Below are 26,895 nucleotides of genomic sequence, written 5' to 3' on the forward strand. Positions count from 1 at the left end.
TCTCTGGCTAAAAGACCTTGAAGATAAGATTAGGTTAAGGCTCTTGAGATGGGGAGATTATTCTGGATTATCTGGGTTGGCTTCTGGATGCAATCTCAGTTTTCATATAAGAAGGAGGCAGAGGGAGATTTGACTGCAGAGAAGAATGTGTGATAGTGAAACGAGAAACTGTGCTGCTGGCTTTGAAGATGGGAGAAGGGGCCACAAGGGATACAACTCTAGCAGCTGGAGAAGGCAAGGAAAGAGTGTCTGCAGGTAGTGTGGCCCCGTGACTGAGTTTGGACTTCTGACCTTCAGAACTGTAAGAGAATATGTGTGTGTTGTTTTAAACTACCAAGTTTGTGGTAATTTGTGACAGCAGCCATAGGAAGCTAATACAGCTAGTTGATTTGATGATGTTAAGTTAAATAAACTACATACATAATACCATTATAAAGCAAAAGGGAATTTAAAAACTGCCAAGTACGTAGTCATTTCTTATCACTTCTGTTTGCAGATTTTGGTTAATTTCTGTATTGCTGTGTTTATCAGCTTATTCTTGACTGAAAAGCAGTAAAATTCCTAATATTTAAATATTACATTATATTTACAGGACTTTGCCGATTACTCTTAGCAGAATGCAATTCTCTTATCTCCCAGAGCAAGTTCCCTTTTCTGGTTCCCTTTCTCAGTTTATGGCTGAGGTATATATTGCTGTGGTCCGTACGTACTATTGATTCCCATGTAACTTTTTCAGGTTGTGACTCAGCATCCTGATTTTTGGAAAAGGGAACCAGACTCCCACACGGGCACTCTATATATGCAACAAAAGCGTGTCTTGTTTCGTAAATACAAGGCAAACGTTCTACACAGTAGGCATCCATTTTGTGGCAGTACCATTGTCATCCTGGTACTGGGGGGAGCGTGTAAGTTTCTCTGAAATGTCCCTTATGAAGCCACCCCCCCCCAAGCCTTCTCTGAAAGTGTGACAATTTGTTTATGTCCACTCCTGGCACCTGCACTTTGATGACCAGAGTCCCCTCAGATCTGCTGATTCCACCGCTGTTATAATAGCACAAAGAAATCCTAGAAAAGGGAAAATTTTGTGGTGTGTCCCTGATTGGCATTCTGTTTAGCAGTCTTTATAGGAACGCAGTTGTTTCTTGAGGCCAAGGGAAATTCTGTTACCTGTGTTCATCTGGATGGCTGTATTGCTGGTTAGTGAACTCAAAACCAAAGGATTTCATTTTCTAACTGTGTTGGTTCTATGGAACCAGAGTTTTTCCATTTGAACTGATGAATTCTCCTGGGGGAGAGGGGGATTTCATGATCAAAATTAGACTAAATGAAAAAAATGAATGCACATTTCAAAGGGTGGCACTAGAATCAGGTACATCTACAGATTTTCCCAGGGATTACTCCTGAACTTTTTGGTTTTATTTGATCATAATTCCAAGAGAGAATTTTCATTAGGTGAGTGTTTTGTTTCGTTTTGTTTTTCAATGATTCCCCCCCACCCCGCCCCCGGCTTGAAGTTTGATTTTATTTGGCATTTATCCCAGTTGGGAATTTGCAGTGGAAACGGAAAACTGACCTTCCATTTGTGAAATCACAAAATGAAATGGAACACCAGAAGTGATGTTCTCCTAGAAATAATAAATAGCTTTGTGCTGGTGTCTAAATTCGTAGCACAGTTAACTAAAGTTAATATTTATGTACAGTGAGAAGAATAATGTCTGGAATCTCTCAGACATCTTCTTTGTTGTGTTATACTCTTTTTATATGTTACCTCATTTTCTTGGATCTTGAGAGACCCCCAAGTAGTGACAACAACAGTGGCACAACCAAGTAGGAACATCTGGTTATTGAGCTCTTACTGGGAGCCAGGCACAGGCTGAGTTTAATAGTACAGGTAAGCTGTCCGTGTACTACTTAGTTTAATCATCAGAAAACCCCATCTGAGGCCCTTGTTTCCCTTTCACAGATAAGGAACCCGAGTTGAGATTTAGTAACTTGCCTGAAGATGCATACCTAATAAAGAATAATGAAGGTTCAAACACAGATGTTTCTGGCCCACAGGCCGAACTTATTCTGTGGCAACACCCATTCCCCTGAGTCTGGAAATGGCAAGAGTCTGGTTTAGGCAACCGGGAAAAAACAGCCAAGACTCTGAAGGTCAGAACAGTACAACGACAAGGTTGCAGTGGAACAGCCAAGCTCAAGAACTAAGAGAAGGTCCCCTGAGGGCCATAGACCAGCTCCGCCTTGATAAAGAAGGGGATTGGGGTTGCAGTGTAGCAATTTACTGTGATAGCTGGATTCAGAAAAAAGAATATACCTCTGAATGAGATTCAGCAAAATGTTGTCATAGCTATAGACGCTTAGTGTTTTAAAATGTATTTGCCTTATAATTACAAAATTAATATATATGCTTTCTGTATAAAAATATTCAACACCAAATTATGTAAGTGTCAAGTAAAAGTTACCCCTCTTCTCTCTTTCCCCATTGACCAACCATTTTCCCATACCTATATATCTAACCTATGTACATATATAGCTAAATGGAATGGTTGTTGGTCTTGGAGGGTTTTTTCTTTTTTGTTTTATTTCACAAAAATAGGGTCATACTATAATACTGTTCTATAACTTTTTAAATGAAATAATATTACATCTACATCTTTTATGTTAATACTCTTATTTCCGTACAGAAGCAATTTTGAGGAGAAATATTTGTATTAAAGAAGACTGTATTGGGGGTGGGTGAAATGGGCGAAGGTGGTCAAAAGACACAAATATCTAGTTATAAAATAAGTTCTGGGGATATAATGTACAGCTTGGTGACTATAGTTAATAATGCTGTATTGTATATTTGCAAGTTACTAAGAGAGTAGATCTTAAAAGTTCTTATCACAAGAAAAAAAAATTTGTGGCTATGTGTGGTGATGGATGTTAACTAGACTTATTATGGTGGTCATTTCATAATATATACATATATTGAGTCATTATGTTGTACACCTGAAGCTAATACAATGTCAATTATATTCCAATAAAAAATATGCAAGGCTATTACATGCAGTTTGGGAGGTCACAACTTGGACCTGACCTGCTTGAATACTTCCAGTGATGGGGAGTTCCCTTCTTGGTGAAACAGCCAGTTCCACTATTGGATTGCTCTGTTAGAAAGTTATATTGAACTAATGTTTATTTTTTTGTGACTTCCTCTTGCTCATTAATATGTTCTCTGGAGTTCCACAGACCAAATCTCATCCCCTCTTTTTTTTTTTTTTTTTTGCGGTACACGGGCCTCTCACTGCTATGGCCTCTCCCATTGCGGAGCACAGGCTCCGGACGGGCAGGCTCAGTGGCCATGGCTCACGAGCCCAGCTGCTCCGAGGCATGCGAGATCCTCCCAGACCGGGGCGCGAACCTGCGTCCCCTGCATCGGCAGGCGGACTCTCAACCACTGCGCCACCAGGGAAGCCCTCATCCCCTCTTTACCTGTAACTGGATGAAATGAGACACCAAGGGGTATGCTTAAGAAAATTAAAAAATGAAAAAACTTAAAAAAAAACGGTAAAAGAAAAAGAAGATTATATTGCCTCCATGGCTGCTCACTTTTGACATTTTCTACTTTTCTTCATGGAGATATTAGCTCCAAATTGTAGAGCAGAGCTTCTTTGCCTTTTTTTTTTTTTTAAACATCCTTTGTATATGAAGGGTGTTCTTTCTTAACCTCTGGATTTTCCCAGGGCTGGAAGCTCTGCAGTGGAAGATATAATCAGATGCGAGGGAGCACAGGAAAGTGCTCCCTTAGGAAGGTTTAGTTTGGATTTAAAAGGTTTTTTTTTTTAACCTCAAAAATAGCTTTAGCACATTTCCTAAGCTCAGCCAACTTAGAGGCAGACAGGACCTTGAAAATCATGTCAGCCTCTTGCTTTTGTTTACCTTAGAAGTCCTGGAGAGTTTATCTTATTTCCAAAGAAGGTCACAACTGATTGTCAGACAGCCAAGCCCAGAACCTCTTTCCTTCCTGTGAGCATGTTCTCCATTGAAGCCTACCAGGTTGCCAAACCATTCTCCCTCAAATAGTTCAGAGAATTTCCAAAGTCCAGTGGATTTTATTTTAAAGTCAAAGTATATATATGCCATAACACCTTTAGGAGAGATCCTGGAGGCCCTGTGGCCATTGTGAATTCCTGTTCCACAACTTAACCAAGCACTGTGACCTTGCAAAGTGGCCCTAATTTTTCTCAGCCTTCCATTTCTTATCTGTAAGATAAGATTGCCTACCTCCTTGGCCTTTTGTGAGGATAGGATAATATTTATAAAGTACATAACACAGTGCCTGGTTCATTAGTCAACTCAATAGTAGTTGCTGTTAGAAGAAAGCTCTTTCAAACTTTTCGTAATAATCTTTTTTAAAAAGTAAAGCTCAATTTTAAAAATGTGACAATATATGTGTTAAATTATTGTAGGAAGGAGACTTCAAAGACTAAATACTTAAAAAAATTTTGGGGGGGGGGACTAGATGTTGTACATGGTTTAAGATCCAAAATATATAAAAGAGAAGCAGAAAGTAATTTTTCTTACTCTCTCTTTCCCCACAGCTACTACCTTTCTTTAGCTGGAAACTCACTTTACAAATTTTTTGTTATACCCTTGTAGACGTATTCTATGCACATACTCAATAAGCTTTAAATATGAAACGATTTCTGTCTTCAGTCTTTCCTCTAGTCTCTTGCTAATAGGGCTCTCTGTTGAGTCAGCTCTAGGTCAGCACTGTCCAGTACTGTCTGATGACAGAAGTGTTCTATACATGTGTTGTTCAATACAGTACCCACTAGCACATGCATCTATTGAGTTCTTAAAATATGACTCTTGTAACTGAAGAACTGAATTTAAAATTTTTATTTAATTTTTATTACATTTAATAACCACAGGTGGCTAGTTAGTGGCTACCATATTAGACAGTGCTGTGCTAGATATTTATGTCTATGGCACTTTTTATAGAAACACATGGACCTCAAATTATGGAATTAAGGAAAGAGTCATAGAGAGCCACTAAGTTAATATTAATGAAAGAAGTCTATAGTTTAATATATTTTTAATTATATGTGGCTAATATATTTTCTTTTTAAGTATCTAGATAAGGAGATGAGAGTTTATTTTTGAGAACATGTTGCTAATCAAAGAAAGCTGTGAAATGGCATGTTTGTAGGAGAGCAGATCTCAAACAAATCAGAACGTAACCTCATTTATCTATTTATTTTTTCAAGAAGTATTTATTGAATAGCTAATGTGTACCATGCACAGGCCCTGGGACTATGGCATTAACAGAACCTAAACAATTCCCTGCCCTCATGAAGCTTTCACTCTAGTGCTAATGAAAACCTCCTCTCTGCATTTGGTGCCTTTTTGTGTTACATTCCACTGGCGGTCAGCAAGCAACAGGGAAGACCTCTGCAGAGACAAAGAAAGGAACTTGCTCCAGGCCCTTGGCTTTGATGGCCGCCAGTGCTCTAAACTTATTTCCTTTAGTAAAGGAAAAAGCTTCATAGGAAAACAGTTTTCATTGAGCTACTAAAAAATGCTTTCTTTAGCAGTATCACGTTATTTATTTCTGTAGTCTGCTATCTCTGGATTAGGATACGAGTAGGGGAAAAAGTGAGGTGTGCATGTGTCTTACAAGTGCACACAATTTTAATGTAAAAAGAGCCAAGAGATTCCAAAATAAGTCCTTTAGTATTCCTTTTTTTAAAATTGGAGTATTGTTAATTTACAATGTTGTGTTTCAAGTGTACAACAGATTCAGTTATACGTACATACATACTTATATATTCTTTTCCAGATTTTTTCCATTATAGGTTATTACAAGATATTGAGTATAACTATACTCTGTACAATACAGTAGGTCCTTGTTTATCTTATATAGTCCTTTAATATCCTTTATGGAAAGGCACGTATAAGAAGCTCAGAATCATGATGGTGAGCCACACTGCCTCATTCTTCTGCTCTTGGGGAAGGTCTGACTAGTGTAATTGCCCCTACCTTTACATTTTCTCCCCCAAACAGTGATTGCCTCTTAGTGTTAGCATTTCATTTGATTTAAGTGTTATTTTTATTTTTCTGCATTTTCAAAATTTCCTAGTATGAACACATATTATTTTCATAATAAAACAAAGAACAATAAATTATATTGTAAAAAAATAGTTCAGTCAGAGAGATGATGAAAGCCTGAAATCATTCCATGGGATCAGAGACCAAGAAAAAGAGGTGTATTTGAGAGGGAGAGATTTAGGAAATAGAATTGACAGGGCTTGGTTACAGTAGTGAGAGGAGATTGTGTAATAAACACTTGTTTTATGAAATTGTGATCTATTTTTTAAAAAGACAAATGAGCATCACAAAACGTTTTTTGTTTTTTAGTTTTTTGGTTTTTTGGGGTTTTTTTTGGATTCACAGCAATCAAATGTTAAATATGTCTCACCATTTTCAATCACTCATCTGTTTAAGATGACTTGCCAGGTAATTTTTTTTCAATTAATTAATTTTGGTTGCATTGGGTCTTTGTTGCTCTGTGCGGGCTTTCTCTAGTTGCGGCGAGCGGGGGCTACTCTTCGTTGTGATGCGCAGGCTTCTCACTGCGGTGGCTTCTCTTGTTGTGGAGCACGGGCTCTAGGTGTGCGGGCTTCAGTAGTTGTGGCACGTGGACTCAGTAGTTGTGGCTTGCAGACTCTAGAGCGCAGGCTCAGTAGTTGTGGCGCACGGGCTTTGTTGCTCCGCAGCATGTGGGATCTTCCCGTACCAGGGCTCAAACCCATGTCCCCTGCATTGGCAGGTGGGTTCTTAACCACTGTGCCACCAGGGAAGCCCCAGGTAATTTTTTTAGTCCACCATATAAATGTGTACATTTGGGGCCATTAAAAAAGTTTTGGTGAAATAAAGGGAGTTTATTTTCTTATGTAACTTTTTGTTTCCAGTTATCTTAATTTAGTAATAAAATCCTTTTGTGAGAATGTCTTAGAATGATACTGATTCGAAGAACAAAAGGGAAGGCTTGGGCTTCCCTGGTGGCGCAGTGGTTGAGAGTCCGCCTGCCGATGCAGGGGACACGGGTTCGTGCCCCGGTCTGGGAGGATACCACATGACACGGAGCGGCTGGGCCCGTGAGCCATGGCCGCTGAGCCTGCTCGTACGGAGCCTGTGCTCCGCAATGGGAGAAGCCGCGACGGTGAGAGGCCCGCGTACCGCAAAAAAAAAAAAAAAAAAAAAAAAAAAAAAGGGAAGGCTTTAAAGATAAAATCCCTAAAAAGGAATGTTTGAAGAGCATTAACTATACCACATTTATCAGATTGGCAGTTATCCCCCCTTAGAAAAGTATTAACAATGTATTTCCATGCTTTGGGGAAGGATTTTACAGTGGGCTTCCAGAACTCACATCTGATTTCCAGTTACAAGATCAGAATGTTCCCCTCATATTGATAACCTCCAGAGAAACAAATTCTCATGAGTTCTCTAGTCAAAACAAAAGATGTAGCTGATTGTAAAATTACTGAAGTGTTAAATTGTACTCTGTCTTCTGTTAAACAAGTTTGGTATTGCTATTATCTAGCTTTTTTTTTTCTCCTTTCTGAAATAACAACTATGTTTGGCTATATGGGTTGACAATAATGGTCTGTGTGGAAAGGGGGGGAAATGAGTGAAACAATGTATCCCATTTTGTTATTTCCGCGTGTGAAAATCAGCCTCTAACGAGATGTCTCCGACAGTGCTGCTGTTCATCAAAACATGTGCCCTAGATCTGAGTGAATTTAATTATAGTGGGAACAGTGAAATAAGGACATTTAAATTAACTTACAGTAGAAAAATTCAGGAGATTAAGAAGCAGCAACATATCTCAGTCTGCATAGAACTAATTTTTGAAGTCTCTTTTCTCTCCTCCCTGGAAGGAATCATTTTGGGAAGTGGGCAGTAACGTTCACCTCAAGCATGTTTTTGTTAAACCAGTATATCAGAACAAGATCAGCATGTCCTTCTGGATACAGAGATCAGCTCTTTGCATAGACCTCCCTAAGCAAAGAGCTGATCTCTGTGTGATATCCAGGTTACTGCATATTAATTTCAGCCTCATACAGAAATCTTGATCGAGAGAGAAATTGTTTTATTAGGAGCATTATCTGACACACCTTTGCAAAGAGCCACCTACTCTTTTACCAGAAAAAAACAGTTTAAAATCTGAGGATAGAAAATAAAAACATGCTTCCTGGATATACTTCCTTTTTATGAATTTCCAATTTTGTTTAGTTTGTGTTCTTATTTGTTTTTTTTAACAAGTAAACCTAAAGAGAGAGCTAAGCTAAGAGATGGGCAATATATTCATTTATGACTTTTTTCCAGCTCTCCTTTCTCCTAGGCCATATACTCATTTATTAGCTAATGAAAATATAAGAACTTAGCTGCTCAGTGAATAACAGCTTAGTTGAAATGTTTTGTTAGAACATGGTATGGTACCTTTATCTCAAAAGCTGAGTTTTTGAACTATAACATGAACTTTTTGAACTAAGCATGAGCTGTACCATGCTTAGTTCTCGCGTTCTATATAGTTCTATGATTGCATTTGGGTATATTCTCCTGTTTCTGTTGGTTTGTATTTTACTGTTGATACATATTTTTTCAATTGATCCTAATAAAAGACCCCATTAGATAGCTAAGCCTCAGTGAGGGACCTCTTTAGACTGTTAATTTTTCCAACATTACAGAGCAAATCAGCATAAAATCAAACCTTAGTCCCTGTTTGATCCTACAGTTATCTCCTTTTTCTCCCAAAACATTTCATCCATTGCCCAGCATCAAATTGTATAGATGCTCAAGAGAGCAAAGGAAATAGACATGTGTGTGAGGAAGCCAACTGTGCCTAGATAGAAGGGGGGAAAATGGTCCTAATTTTAAAAATGTTTATATATGACCAGACTGCCACATATAGCAGAGGCCAAGGCCCTTATTCTTTACATTCTGGGGTGGTAAAAACATTCTTACGAAGGACTAGTGAGTACAGAGTGACACGCCAGTTAACCAGAGTGATACATCAACTGGAAAATATTTTGAGTTACTGGATTTCAGTGAATTATTATAAACTTCTGTTATACGTCTTTGACTTAGGAATGAAGACTTGAAAACATCAAATATGTTAACTAATGTATCAGTCAGCTATTAGTAATCATAACGACTATATGTTTCATTGTGGCATTTTCTATCTCAGGAAATGCAGCTCTTTCTTCACTACTACTATCATGTGTAAAGGAAAGGAATTACTCAGACCTGAACCAGTTCATACCTTGCCAAACCTTTCTACTCAGTGTGTGAGCCAATTATAAAGGATTTGTTTTTATAAATGTGCTTGCCCATCAGTCCAAAGGTACCCTTGAAACCAGAAACACTTTTTTAAAAAATGTAACACACTAAACATGGCATTGTAGTAGGGTAGCTGCATATCTTGATTAAAAATACCCAACATTTTATAGCCTATAGAAGAATCTAGTGTTTCCTCAGGTCTAAAGCATTTCCCAGTGATTTTTTTTGAGACATAAGTATGGAGGAGATAAAATTGAGGAAAGGCCACAGATCTCCACATAAGAATTTTTAAGTGATTAAAAAAGAAAAAATAACAGGAAAGTGTAATTAACAGTAATATAAAGACTTTTCAATATCAGTTAATTAGTTTCTCAAAGACCAGTAGCATGAAATTAATATGATTTCTCTTAGCAAATTATTTCTCCAATGTTTTTCCTTTTTTTTTTCTCATCCCTAGATTGAAAAAGAAAAAGCAAGCCAAACAAAATGCAGAGACAGCCTCAGCTATGGCTACAAGGACTCATTCTGGAAAAGAAGATGCTAGTACAGTCATTTTAGAACAAGACATGTGCAACATTGCTGTGGAAGAGGAATATATTACTGATGAGAAAAAAAAGAGAAAAAGTAATCAGTTAAAGGAGATCAGGCGTACAGAACTAAAGAGATATTATAGTATTGGTGAGTATTGGTGGCAACTTTGCAGTATTTTCATTTAAAAAATCTGTAATAGTTTTTAAAAAATAATTTGTAACTGGTCATAATATATAATAATAATAGTAACAGTTTATTGAGCAGCTACTATGTGTGTGTGTGTATATATATAATATATAATGTGTAAAGGGAATGACAATTATATAATAATTTATATTTATATAAATATATATAAATATTTTGTAAAGATATATATATATAAAATATATATATAATCTTGTTTAAAGGGAATGACAACTGAATAATGTTGGTGTGTCTTGTTTAATTTTATGTTCCCAACATCTAACACAGTGTCTAGCACATTGTGTCTGCTCATAAATATTTATTAAATGAATGGTCACTTTTCTTGTATGAGAAATATTTTTCTTAATATAGACATGTCCATAAAAATGTTGATAGAAATGCCTGCACTGTTTCCTAGGCAATAGGAGATGGAGAAGAAATGGCCTAGCATCCATTGGTTAAACAAAAAAAGACCACGATGATGATGACTTGAGAGTTGTAGCTGAGGGGAATCTTAAAATGAGTCCACAATATCATGTAGTTTCTGAGGATAGTCATTGCATCTAAAGCTGCATTAGCACAGGTTGCTTGTCTAGCACGATGGAGGTGATGATCCTGCTTTACTTTACCATCCATCTCATACCTACTGCTCCTATCACATGCAGGCCTGGAGTATGTTCAAAAGAGAATGCAAAGGGACTTCCCTGGTGGTGCAGTGGTTAAGAATCCGCCTGCCAGTGCAGGGAACGTGGGTTCAAACCCTGGTCCAGGAGGATCCCACATGCCGCGGAGCAACTAAGCCCATGCACCACAACTACTGAGCCTGTGCTCTAGAGCCCACAAGCCACAACTACTGAGCGCGTGGGCCACAACTACTGAAGCCTGTGTACCTAGAGCCCATGCTCCACAACAAGAGAAGCCACCATAATGAGAAGGTTGCGCACCACAACGAAGAATAGCCCCCACTCGCAGCAACGAAGACCCAATGCAGCCAAAAAAAAAAAAAAAAGAGTGCAAAGAAAGGGAACCAGGAGATGAAACTTGATGTGGCACATGGGTTACAGTGTACTTGAGATTGCTAGGCTCAGAGACAGAAGACTGAGGTCTCTGAGAACAAACTGCAGTCCAGTATATGAAACCTGGGCTGGTGGCAGGCACTTGGTCCACAGGGTCCCAAACTTGGTCCCAGTTGATGCCAAAGTTACCGGGGGACAGATCTCGTCTCTGTGTTAATATAACTCTCTACTAGTGCTCATCAAAGATAAAGGTGGGCTGCCATTGGGATGGTTATAAATGAGGTTTTGCTGACATTGCTCCAACAGAGGCAGATGAGGTATCTGCAGTGGAAAGCCTGTGCTTTGTAGTATTCCAGTGGGTTCCCGTGATTATGTCATATATTACATAGCTTCATGGATGCTTTTAATCTGAAGCCATTCAGCATTTTAAAAAGCTGTAACTGTCAACCTATAGAAAGAGACTTCTGTGTGATTACTAAACTTCCTCTTAAAATTTTAAGTGTTGAGTATTATCCCTAAAAGGGAAAGAGGAGTAAGGAAAATTGCATTTCACATCTTTTACAGTGTATACATTTGAACGACATTTGAAAATGTGTGGTTTTTACAGTTGTACAGTTTAAAATACTGTCTTTTCTCATGCTACTTTAAATGCTGCTGCTTAAGAAGTATTTTTAAATGGAGACATTTTGCTCTGTAGGGTTTCCCTGAAGGAGGTTGATAGAGTCCTCTCCATTGAGATTTCTTTTTTCATGATGCTGCCCTAACTGCAGATGCTGCTTTGGGATAGCTTTTTAACGTGCTGCGCTCTGTTGCATGTGTAACACTTTGAATGTGAAACAATACCCTTCACTCTGCTCTTTACCTAACTAACTCTTCCTAGACTTCACCAAATCCCCTCAGTCATCTTTTCTTCCAGGAAGCCCTCCCTGTCCCTAGACAGGTTAGACTTCCCTTCTGCATTGTCATCGTGGATTTATTTATCTGCTCTCCTGTTTACAGGCTGGACCCTGTATTATTAGCTTTGTGTAGTATCTGCATTACAGGTGCTCTTTAAATGTGCATTGAGTGGGTGACATGTACATAGATGAATGAATACTGTGATTCGTTTGAGTTTCATGAAAATTCTGGAAGGATATAGGCAACATTACAATAGTTGAGTCAGAATTATCCTGTGATTTTATTTGGTGACAGTTAAGTAAAGAGATGCCATTGTAGCTTTTCATTTTCTCTCAAGAATGGCAATGATAACAACGGTTTGGAGGTTTGAGGCATTTTCTTAGGAGAATCCAGTGCTTATAGAAAACTACTAGGTGGGCCATTGAGTCCCAGGGTTGCTTGTCCCTTTTCGCATTTGACTCTAGCTGACAGACAGCTGTGTTGGCAGGTTTGCTTGATCTCATAGGGCTGACGTGGCATATTTCCTAGATTCCCATCCCAGAATGTTGTCCCATACCACTAGGTGGAGTATTAGACCTCAAGTCAAAAGTAATTCTAGTCCAAGTTCTTTTGGTGGCTCTAGTCTGGGGAGGAGAGATGCTAAAATGGGAGGATCTTGTCAGCCACATTAAGGATTTGGACTTTATCCTGTATCAGTGGGAAGCCGCTGGGGGAACTCCATTAACTGTCTGTTTTAAGAGGATAAATCTAAGGACAATGGATGGAAGTGAGCCTGAAGGCAGGTTGGAGACTGGGGCAGAAGAGAAACAGCACCCTAAGGAGAGATTTTGCTCATAGAAACAGCAGTATTTGGTGACCAATGTAGTGTGTGAGGGAGAAAAAGAACAGCGTCAAGAACTGACAAACTGGAAAACTCAAGAAGAAAGAAGGAAAATAATGAATTTGTGTTTGGAGGTATTTTAGAGGTACCAAATGGATTTGTCTAGAGGGACCTGGATTTTAGTTAGGTGAAAGGCCTGGAAATTGCTACTTAAAGGTGTGAGGTAAATATGTGTAAAAGAAGTAATCCAGGGAACGCACAGAAAGTCAAAACAAAAAGTTAATGGAGGGACTTGCCTGGTGGCGCAGTGGTAAAGAATCCGCCTGCCAATGCAGGGGACATGGGTTCGAGCCCTGGTCCAGGAAGATCCCACATGCCTCGGAGCAACTAAGCCCGTGCGCCACAACTACTGAGCCTGCGCTCTAGAGCCCACAAGACACAATTACTGAGCCTGCGAGCCACAAGTACTGAAGCCCGCACACCTAGAGCCCGTGCTCCACAACAAGAGAAGCCTCTGCAATGAGAAGCCCATGCACCGCAAAGAGGAGTAGCCCCTGCTCGCCACAGCTAGAGAAAGCCCGCGTGCAGGAACAAAGACCCAACACAGCCAAAAATAAATAAATAAATAAATAAAAAGTTAATGGATGATAAATGATAACTTATAGAAAAACAGACTGGAAGGATCTACAACAATATGTTGATTATTGTTTCCTCTGGGTGCAGAAATTGCAAAGGAGTGTTCTCTTTATGTTCTTGCACATTACACAGTTTAAATTTATTTTTAATATTAATCAGAAAATTATAGAGAACTGAATAATGTAATAGAGCAAACCCAAGGGCTTTAGAAAAAGAACATTAGACAAAAGTAAAGTTCTATCATCAATATAAAAGAAAGTGATTACTTTCTGTAGGTATCTATTTCCACTTCTGTAACATTACCTACCTGATTTCAGGAAGCATATTTAGACAAAATAATGTTTTTTACTTATTAAATTAGATTTATCTGTGCCTCATGTAAGCCTTGGGTAGTAATTCATTACTCTCTCCTACCACTTTGGAGAACACTACAGCTAAGATACTGATAAAAGATGTTATGGAAAGACTGAGTCACTAGAATTGCCTTGTAACAAAATGGTGCCAATTCCAAAAGTGCTTTGTTTTTGAGAGGGGAAGTAGGAGAAAGGAAGTGGATTAATTACATCGAGGCAGATGGCATCAGATAAATCTAGATCTAGCACCTATTGCAGCACGGGGCACACGGTAAGCATCCATGCAAAAGCTTCTAACATAAGTGAACTCAACCCTTCTATGCTTGCACTTGTATTACTGATATATAGGGCTCCTTATTCACTTATTCTATTTATTTATATAAACCCTTAAGGAATTGTTTGATAACAATATATTTTTATAATTTTCTATTTTAACAATGTTAATATATTTTTCAAAATTAGCTATTAAGTTATAGTTAAGTTTGACACAAGTAGTAGGAATGTTTACATATGTTTCAAAAGATGTTTGGTCCATATTACAATATCAAAATATATTAAGTTGCATGAATTATATCTCAAAATTCTCTTACATTAAAGGAATACATTATTCCTTAATCTGAGAATAGTACACATCTTTGCTTCTATGGAAGTGGAGATAGGAATGGGAATTTTACAAATGTGGATAATGTCTCAGTGGGAAATTCTTTAACTGAAACACAGATATATAGATGTAAGACCTGAAAGAGATAGAGAAATTTTATAAATACAGGAGACAAGCCTAAATTGGAATTAAATATATCACTATGTTTTTGTAGTGTTTTAATATAAAAGGTTAATACTAAGAATCCTGGGTAGGAAAGTAGTTATTGTAAGAGAATTGGGAGGTTATTTTAACAAACAGAAAGCACTTAGGTAAGAGTTTGGTCAGTTTTGTGGTTATTGCAATAAAGATTTATTTAGAGAAAACCTCTGCAGTGTAAAGAATGAATTTAGCTTTTCAATAATAAATCTGCAGTGTCTAAATCATTTCACATCATAGTTTTCCCTCCTGAGTTCAAAAGGAACTTAACAAGAGTAAAATAAATGAAATTCTCCACTTTTCCTTTGTTAAACATTTTTGGGGTTTGCTACAGGATGAAAGTAACCAACTATTGAATTACTTCTCATGATGGCAACCCTGACACTTTTCCTCATACAGATTACTTTTTCTTAGGGTATTTTTTTTTTTTTTTTTTTTTTGGTACGTGGGTCTCTCACTGTTGTGGCCTCTGCCGTTGTGGAGCGCAGGCTCCGGACGCGCAGGCTCAGCGGCCATGGCTCACGGGCCCAGCCGCTCCGCGGCATGTGGGATCTTCCCGGACCAGGGCACGAACCCGTGTCCCCTGGACCGGCAGGGGGACTCTCAACCACTGCGCCACCAGGGAAGCCCTTAGGGTATTTTTTAACCACATGTGTGAAGATTTCCTATCTGTTGCTTATCTTTGTTTCACTTAGCAAGTTCAGGAAGCCAAAGATGTGCTATTCTGATAAACTAATTCCTAAACATAAAAGTAGGTCAAACCACAAACATACAATAGCATGACTCTTCTGTTCAAAAGTAATGATCATTCTAGTGCTTTAGAGCTCAAATCAAAGGCTTAAAATGGACTCTGGGGCTTCCCTGGTGGCGCAGTGGTTGAGGGTCCGCCTGCCGATGCAGGGGATGCGGGTTCGTGCCCCGGTCCGGGAGGATCCCTCATGCCATGGAGCGGCCGGGCCCGTGAGCCATGGCCGCTGAGCCTGCGCGTCCGGAGCCTGTGCTCCACAACGGGAGAGGCCGCAACAGTGAGAGGCCCGCGTACCGCAAAAAACAAAAACAAAAACAAACAAACAAAAAAATTGACTTTGATGTGGAAAGAGGATATTAAGAACCTTATTCATATATTTTTTTAATCAAGCAGTGTATAAAGACTTCAGGGACTTGGGTATAAAATAAATCGAAATTATTAGGATGGAAATAATTAGGCTTGTGCTTCTTGGGGCCATCAAGGAAGTCAGACTAATGTTTAAAGTGAAGTCATACCATGAAAGCCTAGGTGGTGAACAGGTCCAATCTGACAAGTGCCCCCAGAATGCAAAGGATCCTCACAGAAAGAATGCAAGCGTTAAGAGAGAAGATGACAAATGTGGGAGGCGTAAGTGAAGGACCTAGGAATCAAAGGTGTTCTTGGTGAGGAGGTCAGAACAATGGGAATAGAAGCAGTAATCAGACATAGTGTAAGATAAGAAGAACGCTTTCATGAGCTGAAACTCGTACCTGACTTCTAAAATCAGAACAGCTCATCATATTTAAGCAAAATTAAGGGGAAAACTCTGCACTTAAATGTGGCAAATGTTTACAGGTTATGGATAAATGGTAAAAACAAACAAAAAAACAAACAGGCAAAAAGAAAAAAAACCACAAAACAAAATGTTCCCTACAAAGGAGCAGAGAAGAGAGGCACAGACTTCTCCACAGCAGCGAACACCAGGGGAATTAAATCTCCTTCAGAATTGTGAAGTAAAAGTTGTTTTTCAGACTCAAAGACAACAGGACAGCCTCAGACATACTAAGGTTTTAGGAAACATACCTTTTGTATCATACCTTTCTTAAAATAAAGTTACTGAGAGGGAGTGATGTTTTTTTCTGAGACACATGTCAAAATGTCCTCAAGAATGAAAAAGTCATTTATTTATTTATTTATTTATTATTTTTGGCTGTATTGGGTCTTCTTGCTGCGTGCGGCCTTTCTCTAGTTGTGGTGAGCAGGGGCTACTCTTCGTTGCGGTGCAAGGGCTTCTCATTGCAGTGGCTTCTCTTGTGGATTGCGGCTCTAGGTGTGTGGGCTTCAGTAGTTGCAGCATGCGGGCTCAGTAGTTGCGACATGTGGGCCCTAGAGTGCGCGGACTTCAGTAGTTGTGGCACACAGGCTTAGTTGCTCCAAGGCATGTAGGATCTTCCCAGGCCAGGGATGGAACCCATGTCCCCTGCATTGGCAAGCTCATTCTTAACCAGGGAAGTCCTTAAAAAGTCATTTTATAAAAGAATTGGTTAGGTTAGCATTGCAACTAATAAAACATAAAATTAAAAATACATAATAATGATTGTAAACATGACTATAAGTAGGAATATAAAAAAGCATCATAGTTCTTTTTTCTAGCTTTACTGAGATATAATTGACATAAAATTGAGTAAGGTTAATGTATACAATGTGTTAATTTGATACATAGATATATTGCAAAATGATTACCACCCTAGCATTCACTAACACCTTCATCTGGTCACATAATTACCATTTCTTTTATGTGGTAAGAACATTTAAGAGGTGCTCTCTTAACAAGTTTTAAGTATAGCATACAGTATTTAACTATGATCACCATGCTGTTCATTAGATCCTCAGAACCTATTCGTCTTATCGCTGGATGTTTGTACTCTGACCAACGTCTCCCCATTCCCACACCCCCCAGGCCCTGCTAACTGGCTGGGTTTCACTCAAGGGACCCTCTTTCCTTTTCCTCACAGCTCCAGCCCTTCCATTAACACAGTATATTGTAATCCATTCTAGTCACTAAGTGAAGCAGCTGTGTTTGACAGAACCTGCTGTATTTGTTCCAGCTGAAAGTCTAGTCCTCTTATGACTATAGTGGTCTGCATCTTGCAAATCTTGTTTGCTGCTCAGTCCGTCATGTGATATCACATTTGTATTATGAGAAATCTCACTTTCAGAGAAACACTCAAATGTGGTTGGGGCCAAGGGAAGGACAACAGATTAGACTAAATAGGGTTAGTGATTTTGAAAAATCAAATTAGAAGTGAACTGGGGAGAGTGCAAGGGAAAAACACTGATAGGAGGAATGTGGTCGGATCTTTTTGAAAGGCAGTTTGGCCATTTTTATCAAGAGCTTTTACTTTTGCACACCCTTTTCCCCAACAATTCTGTTTGCAGAAGCTTACCCTAAGGAAATGATCATGAGCGTAGTGGATTTGACCACAGCGACTATCATTGCATGTTTAAAATAGTGGAAAAATTAAAATAACATAAATAACTTTAAATGGAATACTATGTGCCGTTTTTTTGTTTTCAATATTTTTTTTAACATAATTACTTATTAATATTTATTTATTTGGCTGCATTGAATCTTAGTTGCGGCATGTGGGCTCTCTAGTTGTGGCGCGCGGGCTCCAGAGTGCGCAGGCTTAGTTGCTACACGGCATGTGGGATCTTAGTTCCCCGAGGAGGGATCAAAAGCGCGTCCCCTGCATTGAAAGGCAGATTCTTAACCACTGGACCACCAGGGAATTCCCACCGTTTTTTAATGATGAAGAAAAACAGTTAATGCCGTGGGAAATTTTCACAAAATATTGTTACAGTAGAAAAGCAGGTTGACAATAGTGTATAGACTACAATTCCATCTGTGTGTAAAAGAAGGAGAGCTGTTGGAAGTATATTTACCAGAATGCAAACATTGTTTCTCTCTGAATGGGGGTAAAATGGGTGATTGGTATTTTCTTCTTTCATTCAACTGTATTTTAACTGTATTTCTGTATTTAACTGTATTTCTCTTTCAAAAATAATTTTGGATAGTCTTAATGTATTTAGCTTCTAGTCTTATATATTTATGCCTGGTTAACAGTTTGACATGTTTTTTAATTTTTGACCTAAATCGCGTATAATTTAAAAATTAATTTGAAGAGAAAGTGAAATATTCACAAGAATGATGTTTCCTATTTAGGAACATTATATGCACCACCCTGTATTCAAGCTTCCATTTATATTCTTCAGAGAACCTTTAAAACTTTTTTTATATATCTTTTGCCATTATCTTGCTGTATTTATTCTTAGATATTTTCTAGTTTGATACCATTATGCTGGAACTTTTCCAAATAGTTTTTATCACAAGTATAAAAGATTGCTACATCTGGTCACCTTACTGAACAATTTTATGATTTCTGGATGTTTTTATGATGTTGGCTTTTGAGGTAGATAATTCATCTGCTAATAATCAAATTTTCATTTCTTTCTTTTCAGTATTTAAAACTTTTTTATGACTAGAGATTCCAGAACAAAGTTGAGTATAAACTATGATAGTAGGAATTCCTGTATCTATTTTGGTTAGTGTTTTTATATTTGCTTTTGGTTTCTGCTATAAGAATCCATCTGTTTACTCAGGCCTGCTTTAGGAGGGTTTAGAATAGTGCTTAATTCTAGAGACCATTGGGGAACACATGGGCACATGGAGTCCATTCTGCACACATGTTGCCTTTCAGGGCTCTAAAAGGTGGCCTCCAATAAAGGGCAGGGGTTCCCTCTTCCTCCTCGGGATTTCCAAGCTGTCTCCTTATGTTTGAAGTGTTTCTGCTTTCATCTCCACTGCAGAGTTTATTTTTATGACCTTGAGTACTTGCGGTTTAGCCTTGCCTCACATTAGGTTAGCCTCTGTTGTAATTTAGTGGACTGGGAGATACTATGCCCAGAAGTCTTAGAAGCTTTGCTGGAAGTGCTCTCAGGCACTTGTCTTCATAGAACAACAGGAGTAAAAAGAATGGGTGGAGCTTGTGCAGTGCCTGTGGGTATCCCTCCCACTGCATACCCTGGAACCTTCTGTAAGGCTGGGGTGGCGGCCTCACTAGTGTGTTAGTTCAGGCTGCATTTAGGTAACTAACCAGGCACTGCAGTCCTGGAAGTGATGTCATGAAGTCATTTAGTTTTCATTCTTATGGGGAAATTGCTTTTGGTATACAACCTTTAGGGTTTCATTGCTTTTTCAGAAGCATATTTCTCATTAATATCAAAGAGTAACTAAACATTCTTCATCATGTTAAGAAAATTCACTCCTATTCTTAGTTTTCTAACAGTTGGATTTTTAAAAATTTTATTCTTTTTAAAAATATAATAATGGCTATTTAATTTCATCAGGTGATTTTTGACATGTATCAGAGTGATCAGATATGGTTTTTTTCCTTTAAGCAGTTTATAATCATCTATCACATTAATGCTATATCACTCCTGTATTTCTGGAATGAAACCTTTTGCTTATGGTATAATTCTTTTAACACCCTACTCTGTTCAAATTGCTGTTTACTTATGTTGACTGCAGTATTATTAATTACATTTGTTAAACACTTACTTTGTGCCAGGCTCTGAGATAAACACTGTGCCCATTATCTCATTTAATCTTTTGAACAACATTGTGAGATCTCCATTTTACAGATAAGGAAACGGAGGCACAAAGATTTCAAGTGACTTGTTTAACATTGCACAGCTATGAGGGTTGTTCGGTGAATCCAGCTTGTTTTGACCCCAAAACCAAATAATAATCAGAAAAATGTTGGGTGACATAAGGGAAATGGCACATGACCTGACTTTGATTAATATCATCAGTTTGCCATAACCAAATACATCTGTTCCCAGTTTAGGGCTATGTCTGTCATTGGAAACAGGTTTTCCTGTTTACAAATTAGGGTACCCTTTTCTTAGATCTAGAGAGACATAGACAATTATTGCTCTCTGAATCCACATCTTTTGGATGCCATGGAAACTGTCCTTCCTCTTCAGACAAGTGTGTAGTGGGTCCTGTGCTTTCAGCTTTGTGTACCTATTCAGATGGTCTTATGATAGAGCTGGAAGGAAGGGAGAGAACTGATTGTTCAAGAGGAGTAAGGGAAGAAGGGGCACACACACCCGGTTGATGTAAGGCCAGAGAAAAATTGGTTCTGATGTAATTTGAAAACCTGATAATTTTCAACATTCTGTTTGTGCTTGTTCAGATAGTTGATAATAGAAAAAACAAAGCTACACACTGACTTTTCTATCCTTCCTCTATCTATGTAGAGCTTATGGAATCAAGATCCAGGGAATTCACAGGTATCTCTTTGTTTCTGTTTTCAAGTACAATAATGGATAATAATGTCCACTGTCCTGACTTCACTCAGTCCCCAGGGGTCTGTGCCAGGAGCCAGATGCTCTGGTTTCAGTGACATTGATATTGTCTCATTCTTGCTGGAATTTTTCCAGAACTGAAACATATAACCAGAGCTGCATTCCTGAACACCTCCATCCACCTTCCCCTATCCCCCTTCTCCCCAGCACACTCACATTCACACCTGAGATCACTACTTGAATCCTCAAAAATCCCCTCTTTGGGTCTGAACCTCTTATCTTTTCCCATAAACCTGTTCCATCACCTGTGGTAGGCAGAATAATGCCCTCATGCCCTCCCAGCCTCCCCAAAAGGTATCCGTGTCCTAATTTCCAAAACCTGTCAGGTTACACAGCAAAGGCGCATTAAGGTTGTAGATGGAATTAAGGTTGCTAATCAGCTGACCTGAAGGAGGTGCGCATCCTGGATTATCCAGGTGCCCAGTATAAACATGAGGATTCTGAAAAGTGAAAGAGGGTGGCAGAAGAGAGCTAGAGAAACAGCAGCATGAGAGCACACGGCTTGGTGTTGCTGGCTTTGCAGATGGACGGAGGGACCTTGAGTTGAGGAACGTGGGCTACTTCTGAGGTGAACAGGCCAGGAAACCGGTCTTCCCCTATAGCCTCCGGAAAGAACTGCCTGCTGACGCTGTGAATTTTGCCCAGTGAGACCCATGTCAGACTTGGAACGTACAGAACTGTAAGATAGTACGTTTGTGTCTTTTTTTTATTTGGAGTCACGAGATTTGTGGTAACGTCTTACAGTAGCAATAGGAAGCTAACACATCATGTCATTCTCCTAACCCCGTCTCGGTGCCCCTCACTTACCACTCCTCGAGCTCTTGCTGCCCTGCTTGCGTGTCCTAACCCCATAGGTGGCCATGACAGCAGGGGATTGGCTGATTTCTTGCATGGTCTGTCACCCTGATGTTGAGACCCACCCCTGGGGGAACCCTTACTGCTGCTTCTTGTTGCTTTTTTCAGTATTCATTTTATTAAAACCTGACCTTTGCCACAATAACTCTTCCAAATGTCACAACCCCTTAAACCCCCAGTCCTGTCTTCACCTCCTTACATTTTAGCAAATAACTTTACTGATAGGGTTAACACCATCTGTCTTGAGATCCCTCCACTTTCATCTCAGGACCTCTGTGACCTCCCAGTCACCTGTTTCCAGGTTTCCATCTCTCATCCTCAGGGTAACATTTGACAGCGTCAGTACAACTTTCCTTTAACTTTTTTCCACGCCTTTGTGACATTACACTCATTTTCTTATCTTTTCAATCCTCCCCACCTGCCAGTCAGCCACACTTCTTTTCGGCTCCCGCCCCCCAAATCTAAGCCTTCCTTAGGTTCTGTTCTCAAACCTCGGATATTCTCTTGGCAGTTGTAAGCTCCACAACTTCACAGATCACCTAGTGAAAGGATTCCTTTACATCCGACTTTTGTGCCTTTTCAGGCCCTGGACATTCTCCTGAACATCACCTTCTTTTAGCCCCAACACATGGAGAGAGAAGAGTCTTTCTGTAAACATATCTAGCATCTCCTCAGATGCAGGAGGCAAGAGCCTTGTTTTCTGGACACCCCTGGCCCTCCTGTGGGCTGGGAAGGGAGGAAGAAGCAGGGCTGTGGGCAGGGCACCAGGTCCACCTGAGGTCAACACAGGTTCTCCCCGTTCCCTGTTTCGGCCCCTCCAGGATTTATGAGAAACGAGACAGGTTAGGCAAAAGGGCTTATGTTTCATTCTTCTAGGGTTTTGGTCAATTTTGTCCCAGTTACATTCTTACTGGGTGGGAAAACTGGCTCTGAAACTTTTCAAAGGGGGGGCAAATAGGAGGTATAGTTGCCTTGTTCTGAATGGCTTCTGAGGATCACCTGGCCAATTTTCTCCTCTGGCAGTAGATACTTTTACATCATTTGCTTCAGGTTTTTGTAAGCAGGGGGAGGTTCCGAATTTGGATAGGTGTAAAGGGCCTGAGGAGGCCTAAAGCTTCAAGTAGAGGTGTCAGGTGTCATTGAGAGAGAATTCCATCCTTGTGGATGGCCATGAGTCCTCACCTGAAGTGCTGGAGGTGGAGTCCCCTCCTGAAGCACAGCAAAGGAACTGTTTCCAAGGAGGCTCGGATCTATTCCCCACTCTCCCCAGTGCCTTGTGGACCATGTGCTGCAGAATCCATCTAGATAAGGTATCCAGGACTTCGCTTATTGAGACAAGCAGCCGGCCATCTTGAAAACTTACTGCAAGAAAATATTTAGGAAGTAATATGAAGCCTTTCCTTGGGCGTTACTGATATGAAGACATTTGGGTCCTTAGAATGTGCCAGTTACTTCTCTGCTTTCTGTATTCAGTCAACTGTAAAACTTAGGGTTCGGGTTGTGGCTTTGATTGGTTCCGATGATTTTCCTGGTGTGATGCTCTATGAGTGAAAATGTTGCCCACCATCAAACTTGTCAGGCTCATTGATCTATATTGGAAAGTTCATGCAAGCATATATAACGGATATCATATTAAAACACAGGATGCTCAAAGATGGGTACGTTACGGTCTTTACCTCAAGGATTTCAAAATCTTAGACTGGGGCGGGTTTTTGTTTTCTTTTAATAATACTACTGTGATTGCCATTTTTCTGGCCTACTCACTTGTGCCAAAGGAAAGTAAGTTTTGTACTAATTCAGGTGTACATAGTTAAGTTTATCCTGAAAGGTTCAGCCAGCACCTGTCTTTCTTTGGCAGCTGAACAGTATGGAAACTCATGATTTGGTGGCTTACAACAGTGCCCGCATTGGGACCAGAGATGATTATGCACAGCCTATGGAAGGACATGGGCTGTAGCTGCCACAGATGGGAAACAGCAGCTTAGGTTCTAGAAATAGGAAACACCTACAGAAGGACATGAAGAGACTGTGCTGAAAGCACGAGGAACTAAAGGGACAGCTGTTTATGGTGACAAAGAGAAGGGCAGGAGTGTGGGACAGAGAGTGGAGCTGGGATATTAACAAGAATGAACACCAGGTAGATGATAAGAGTTGTAAAATACTGTGATTGAGTTTTTCAGTAGGCTGTGTGGAATCTCCTGATCTGCAGAATCTGGAGATCTGAAACCACAGTCAGTACAGGCTCATCTTCCTGAAGTAATTTAGATGTGGTCACCTGACAGAAGGGAGGTCACTTTTTACAGCAGAGGGGTTTTTCAGAGTGTCTCTGGTTCTACAAATGACTAGAAAAGGATACTAATAGCAGCGTCTTTTATTCTTTTTCTTGGTTCTTAATTTAAAATAATGTAAAAGAAATACTTAAAAGTCAGTAAATCCCATGTGAATGAACTATTTTCATATTTCTGTGTTACCTTCCAGCTCTCATCCAGTTCACCCACATTTGTTGTGTAGTTGAAATGATATTGTTGGTTTGCGTGTGGGTATGGGGAGTTGTAGGACCTCAGATGTAGAGGGATGCGTTAATCACACTTCAGAGTGCATGGCTTGTCATCACTGGTCAGAGCTGGGCCCTTCGTTATTTATTCATGAGTTCCTTTTTATCCTCATTCCCCACTCCCATTTCTCTCCCCGCTCCACTCCATTCTATTGTGTTCAATGTGTATAGGCTTTTGTCTGGATGTGGCCTTGAAAAATGTGTGTAGTTGTTTTGTGGACAGCTTTTTAAAATATACATAATGATACCATTCTGTACATCTCATTCTGTTTCTCTCGATGTAAACATGTTGCAGTGTATACTTGGGCTTGTTATGCTCTGGGATTCTAGGCAGTAATTAGATATATTTTGCTGACCCTCCTGTTCCCCGCTGCCACAGATACTGTTGTTCTGTATACCCTCCAGCAGGTTACTTCATGATATCTCCTGGGAGAGGATGTATATCTGTGGGTTAGTTTGCTGACTCATATGGGCTACATATGCTTAATTTGCTGGGATGGCTGTACCAGTTTACATCGCTAGTAGCAGTTCACATCTTTGCCAACACTAGAATTATCCAGCTTTCTGATTTTTGCCATGCTAATAGATGTAAAATGGTGCTGCATCTTAATTTGCATTTTTCTGATCTCATACAAGTTAGAGCATCTTTTCATAGTTAATTCAATTTGGTACTTTTTGTCACTTAATTTGTATCCATTGTTATATGTCTCTCTGGTTTCCAGTGTCTGGGTTGATACATTTAATCATAACAATTGGGTTGAATCATATGTAGCTGCCAAACTATCAGGTTGACCAGTTTGACCCTTAAAAATAGCAAACTCTGTGGTCCAACTTAATGTGTTGTTGAACATATAGGTCTTTACAAGTTTTCACCATTATAAATAATACTGCAGTACCATATGCTGTGCATAGCATTTTTCTTCTTTTGAATTTTTCCTTAGGATAAATAAGGGAAAGATTACTGAGTCAAAGAACGAACATTTTTATAGCTATTGTTACATATTGACAAATCACCTTCTAAAAGGGCTGTACTGATTTACATTATGCATCATTATTCATCATTTATATCATGACTGTACTAGTTTTACTTTAACTTCGTCTTTATACATTATCATTTAAACGAATACCTGAATAACTATAAAGCATAACCTCATTGTTATTTGTACTATTTGATCACAGTTAACATTAATCATTTATTCAAGTATACATGGATGAACAATATGTTTTTATGAGTTTGGTCTATTTGTACATTTAGTCCACTTTTCTTTTAATCTTTTTTTTTCAAAGTCAATTTGAAAGTGGGTTTTAATATACTGTAGATTACCCTATCCTCAATTTCTGAAAATGAAATCATTCACTTATAAACATTTTATTCTTCAGATGACAATCAAAACAAAACACATGATAAAAAAGAAAAGAAGATGGTGGTTCAGAAGCCCCAGGGTACTATGGAATACACTGTAAGTATAAACAGGTAGAATGAAAGTTTGTTAATACCACTAGATTTACATAATGTTTCTCCCTGACACATCCTTCCCCTTAGTCATTTCTCTTCCTTCCTTATTTTTTCCCTGGGTATACCTGTTACTTGAATTACCGTTTGATATGCCAAGGACGACCAATTTTAGGTCTCCATCCCAGACATGCTTTCTGAGTTCCCAAACCAAAGATTCAGCTGTCTACTCAGACATTAACTTAGACCTCTGTGCTTGGTCTTTGTTCAAGAAGCAGTGGCTCCATCATCCATACATTTCTACAAGCCAGAACCTTAGCCTTAACATCTTCTTCCCATTACTCTCCATGTTCAATCTTCCTTTCCGTGACCATCCAGCAAGTCTAGGCCAGATCCCTTCATTTTTCTCTCTCATGGAATCTTTACATAGTTTATCTCCGTTTAACAATATTGATTCACTAGTGTGATTGTTATATCTAGATTGTGCCTTAATTCATATACCCACAGAGAGAGACTAGATTCCTCTTTGGTCAGCACTCTGTTTCTGGTGCTTGCAGGGTATAGGCCTCCATATGGTTGAATCAGCACATGAATAATGCATCGCATGTGTCCGTTACTGCACTTCCACGTTAATGTGCTCATCTCTCTCATTGCGCCATGAGCTCCTGGAGCCCAGGAGCTGTGTCTACTTATCCTAGGCCTGGCGTAAAGTGGGCACTCAGTTATAGATCTGTTTTAATTCACTTTGAGCCAGCATTGCTGAAGAGTGATCTCTGACTTCTAGAAAGAAATTAAGTGCTGTTGGCATTGCCCCTGTGTTTTCCTCATGTTTATTTCTTTTCTACTCATTATCTGTGTGCCGTGCCAGGCTCTATATAAGGCAAGCAGCAAGGCCTGTCCCTGCCTGCCGTTTCTTCTGGAATGGTGAATCCTCTCCAAGCTTCTGTAGCATCACACTGAAGAGCCCTGGCACCAGCATTTCATGCTCAGGGCTCTGTGAACATCCCTAGGCATCTTTCTATGGTTTATAGGCTTGGTCCTTTCCAGAAAGGATTTGGGGGTGATTATATATCTCACATTACCGCTGTCTACAATATATTGTTGATCCCCATAACACCTAGCACAGTTCCTTACCTCCTAGAAGATACTGAGGAAGTGTTGGATTATTTATCATTAATAACAATATTAATTCTAAATCCATGTGTGTATCCTACAGTGTGATTCACGAGCCCCTCCAAGGAAATGAGAAGTATCTTTGCTAGGAGATGCTTCACATAGCATGTACTAAATAATGCAGTGAGAGTAAAA

At 39.3% G+C, this 26,895-nt stretch overlaps 1 protein-coding gene across 4 annotated transcripts in view; it reads left to right on the forward strand.

Annotated features, from left to right (window-relative positions):
* Positions 1-26,895, forward strand: part of NCOA7 (nuclear receptor coactivator 7) — a 144,390-nt gene that overhangs the window by 56,759 nt on the left and 60,736 nt on the right. For all 4 annotated transcript variants that reach the window (XM_089921981.1, XM_022555930.3, XM_022555938.2 and 1 more), the window contains exons 3-4: positions 9,788-10,008; positions 25,515-25,594. In XM_089921981.1, the coding sequence (XP_089778107.1) occupies positions 9,788-10,008; positions 25,515-25,594 (301 nt within the window). The remainder of the gene's footprint in view (positions 1-9,787; positions 10,009-25,514; positions 25,595-26,895) is intronic.

The sequence above is a fragment of the Delphinapterus leucas genome, chromosome 12, assembly GCF_059928025.1.
Source record: "Delphinapterus leucas isolate spDelLeu-1000000601 "Yukka" chromosome 12, BTC_Dleu_Yukka2, whole genome shotgun sequence".
Classification (NCBI taxonomy): Eukaryota; Metazoa; Chordata; class Mammalia; order Artiodactyla; family Monodontidae; genus Delphinapterus; species Delphinapterus leucas.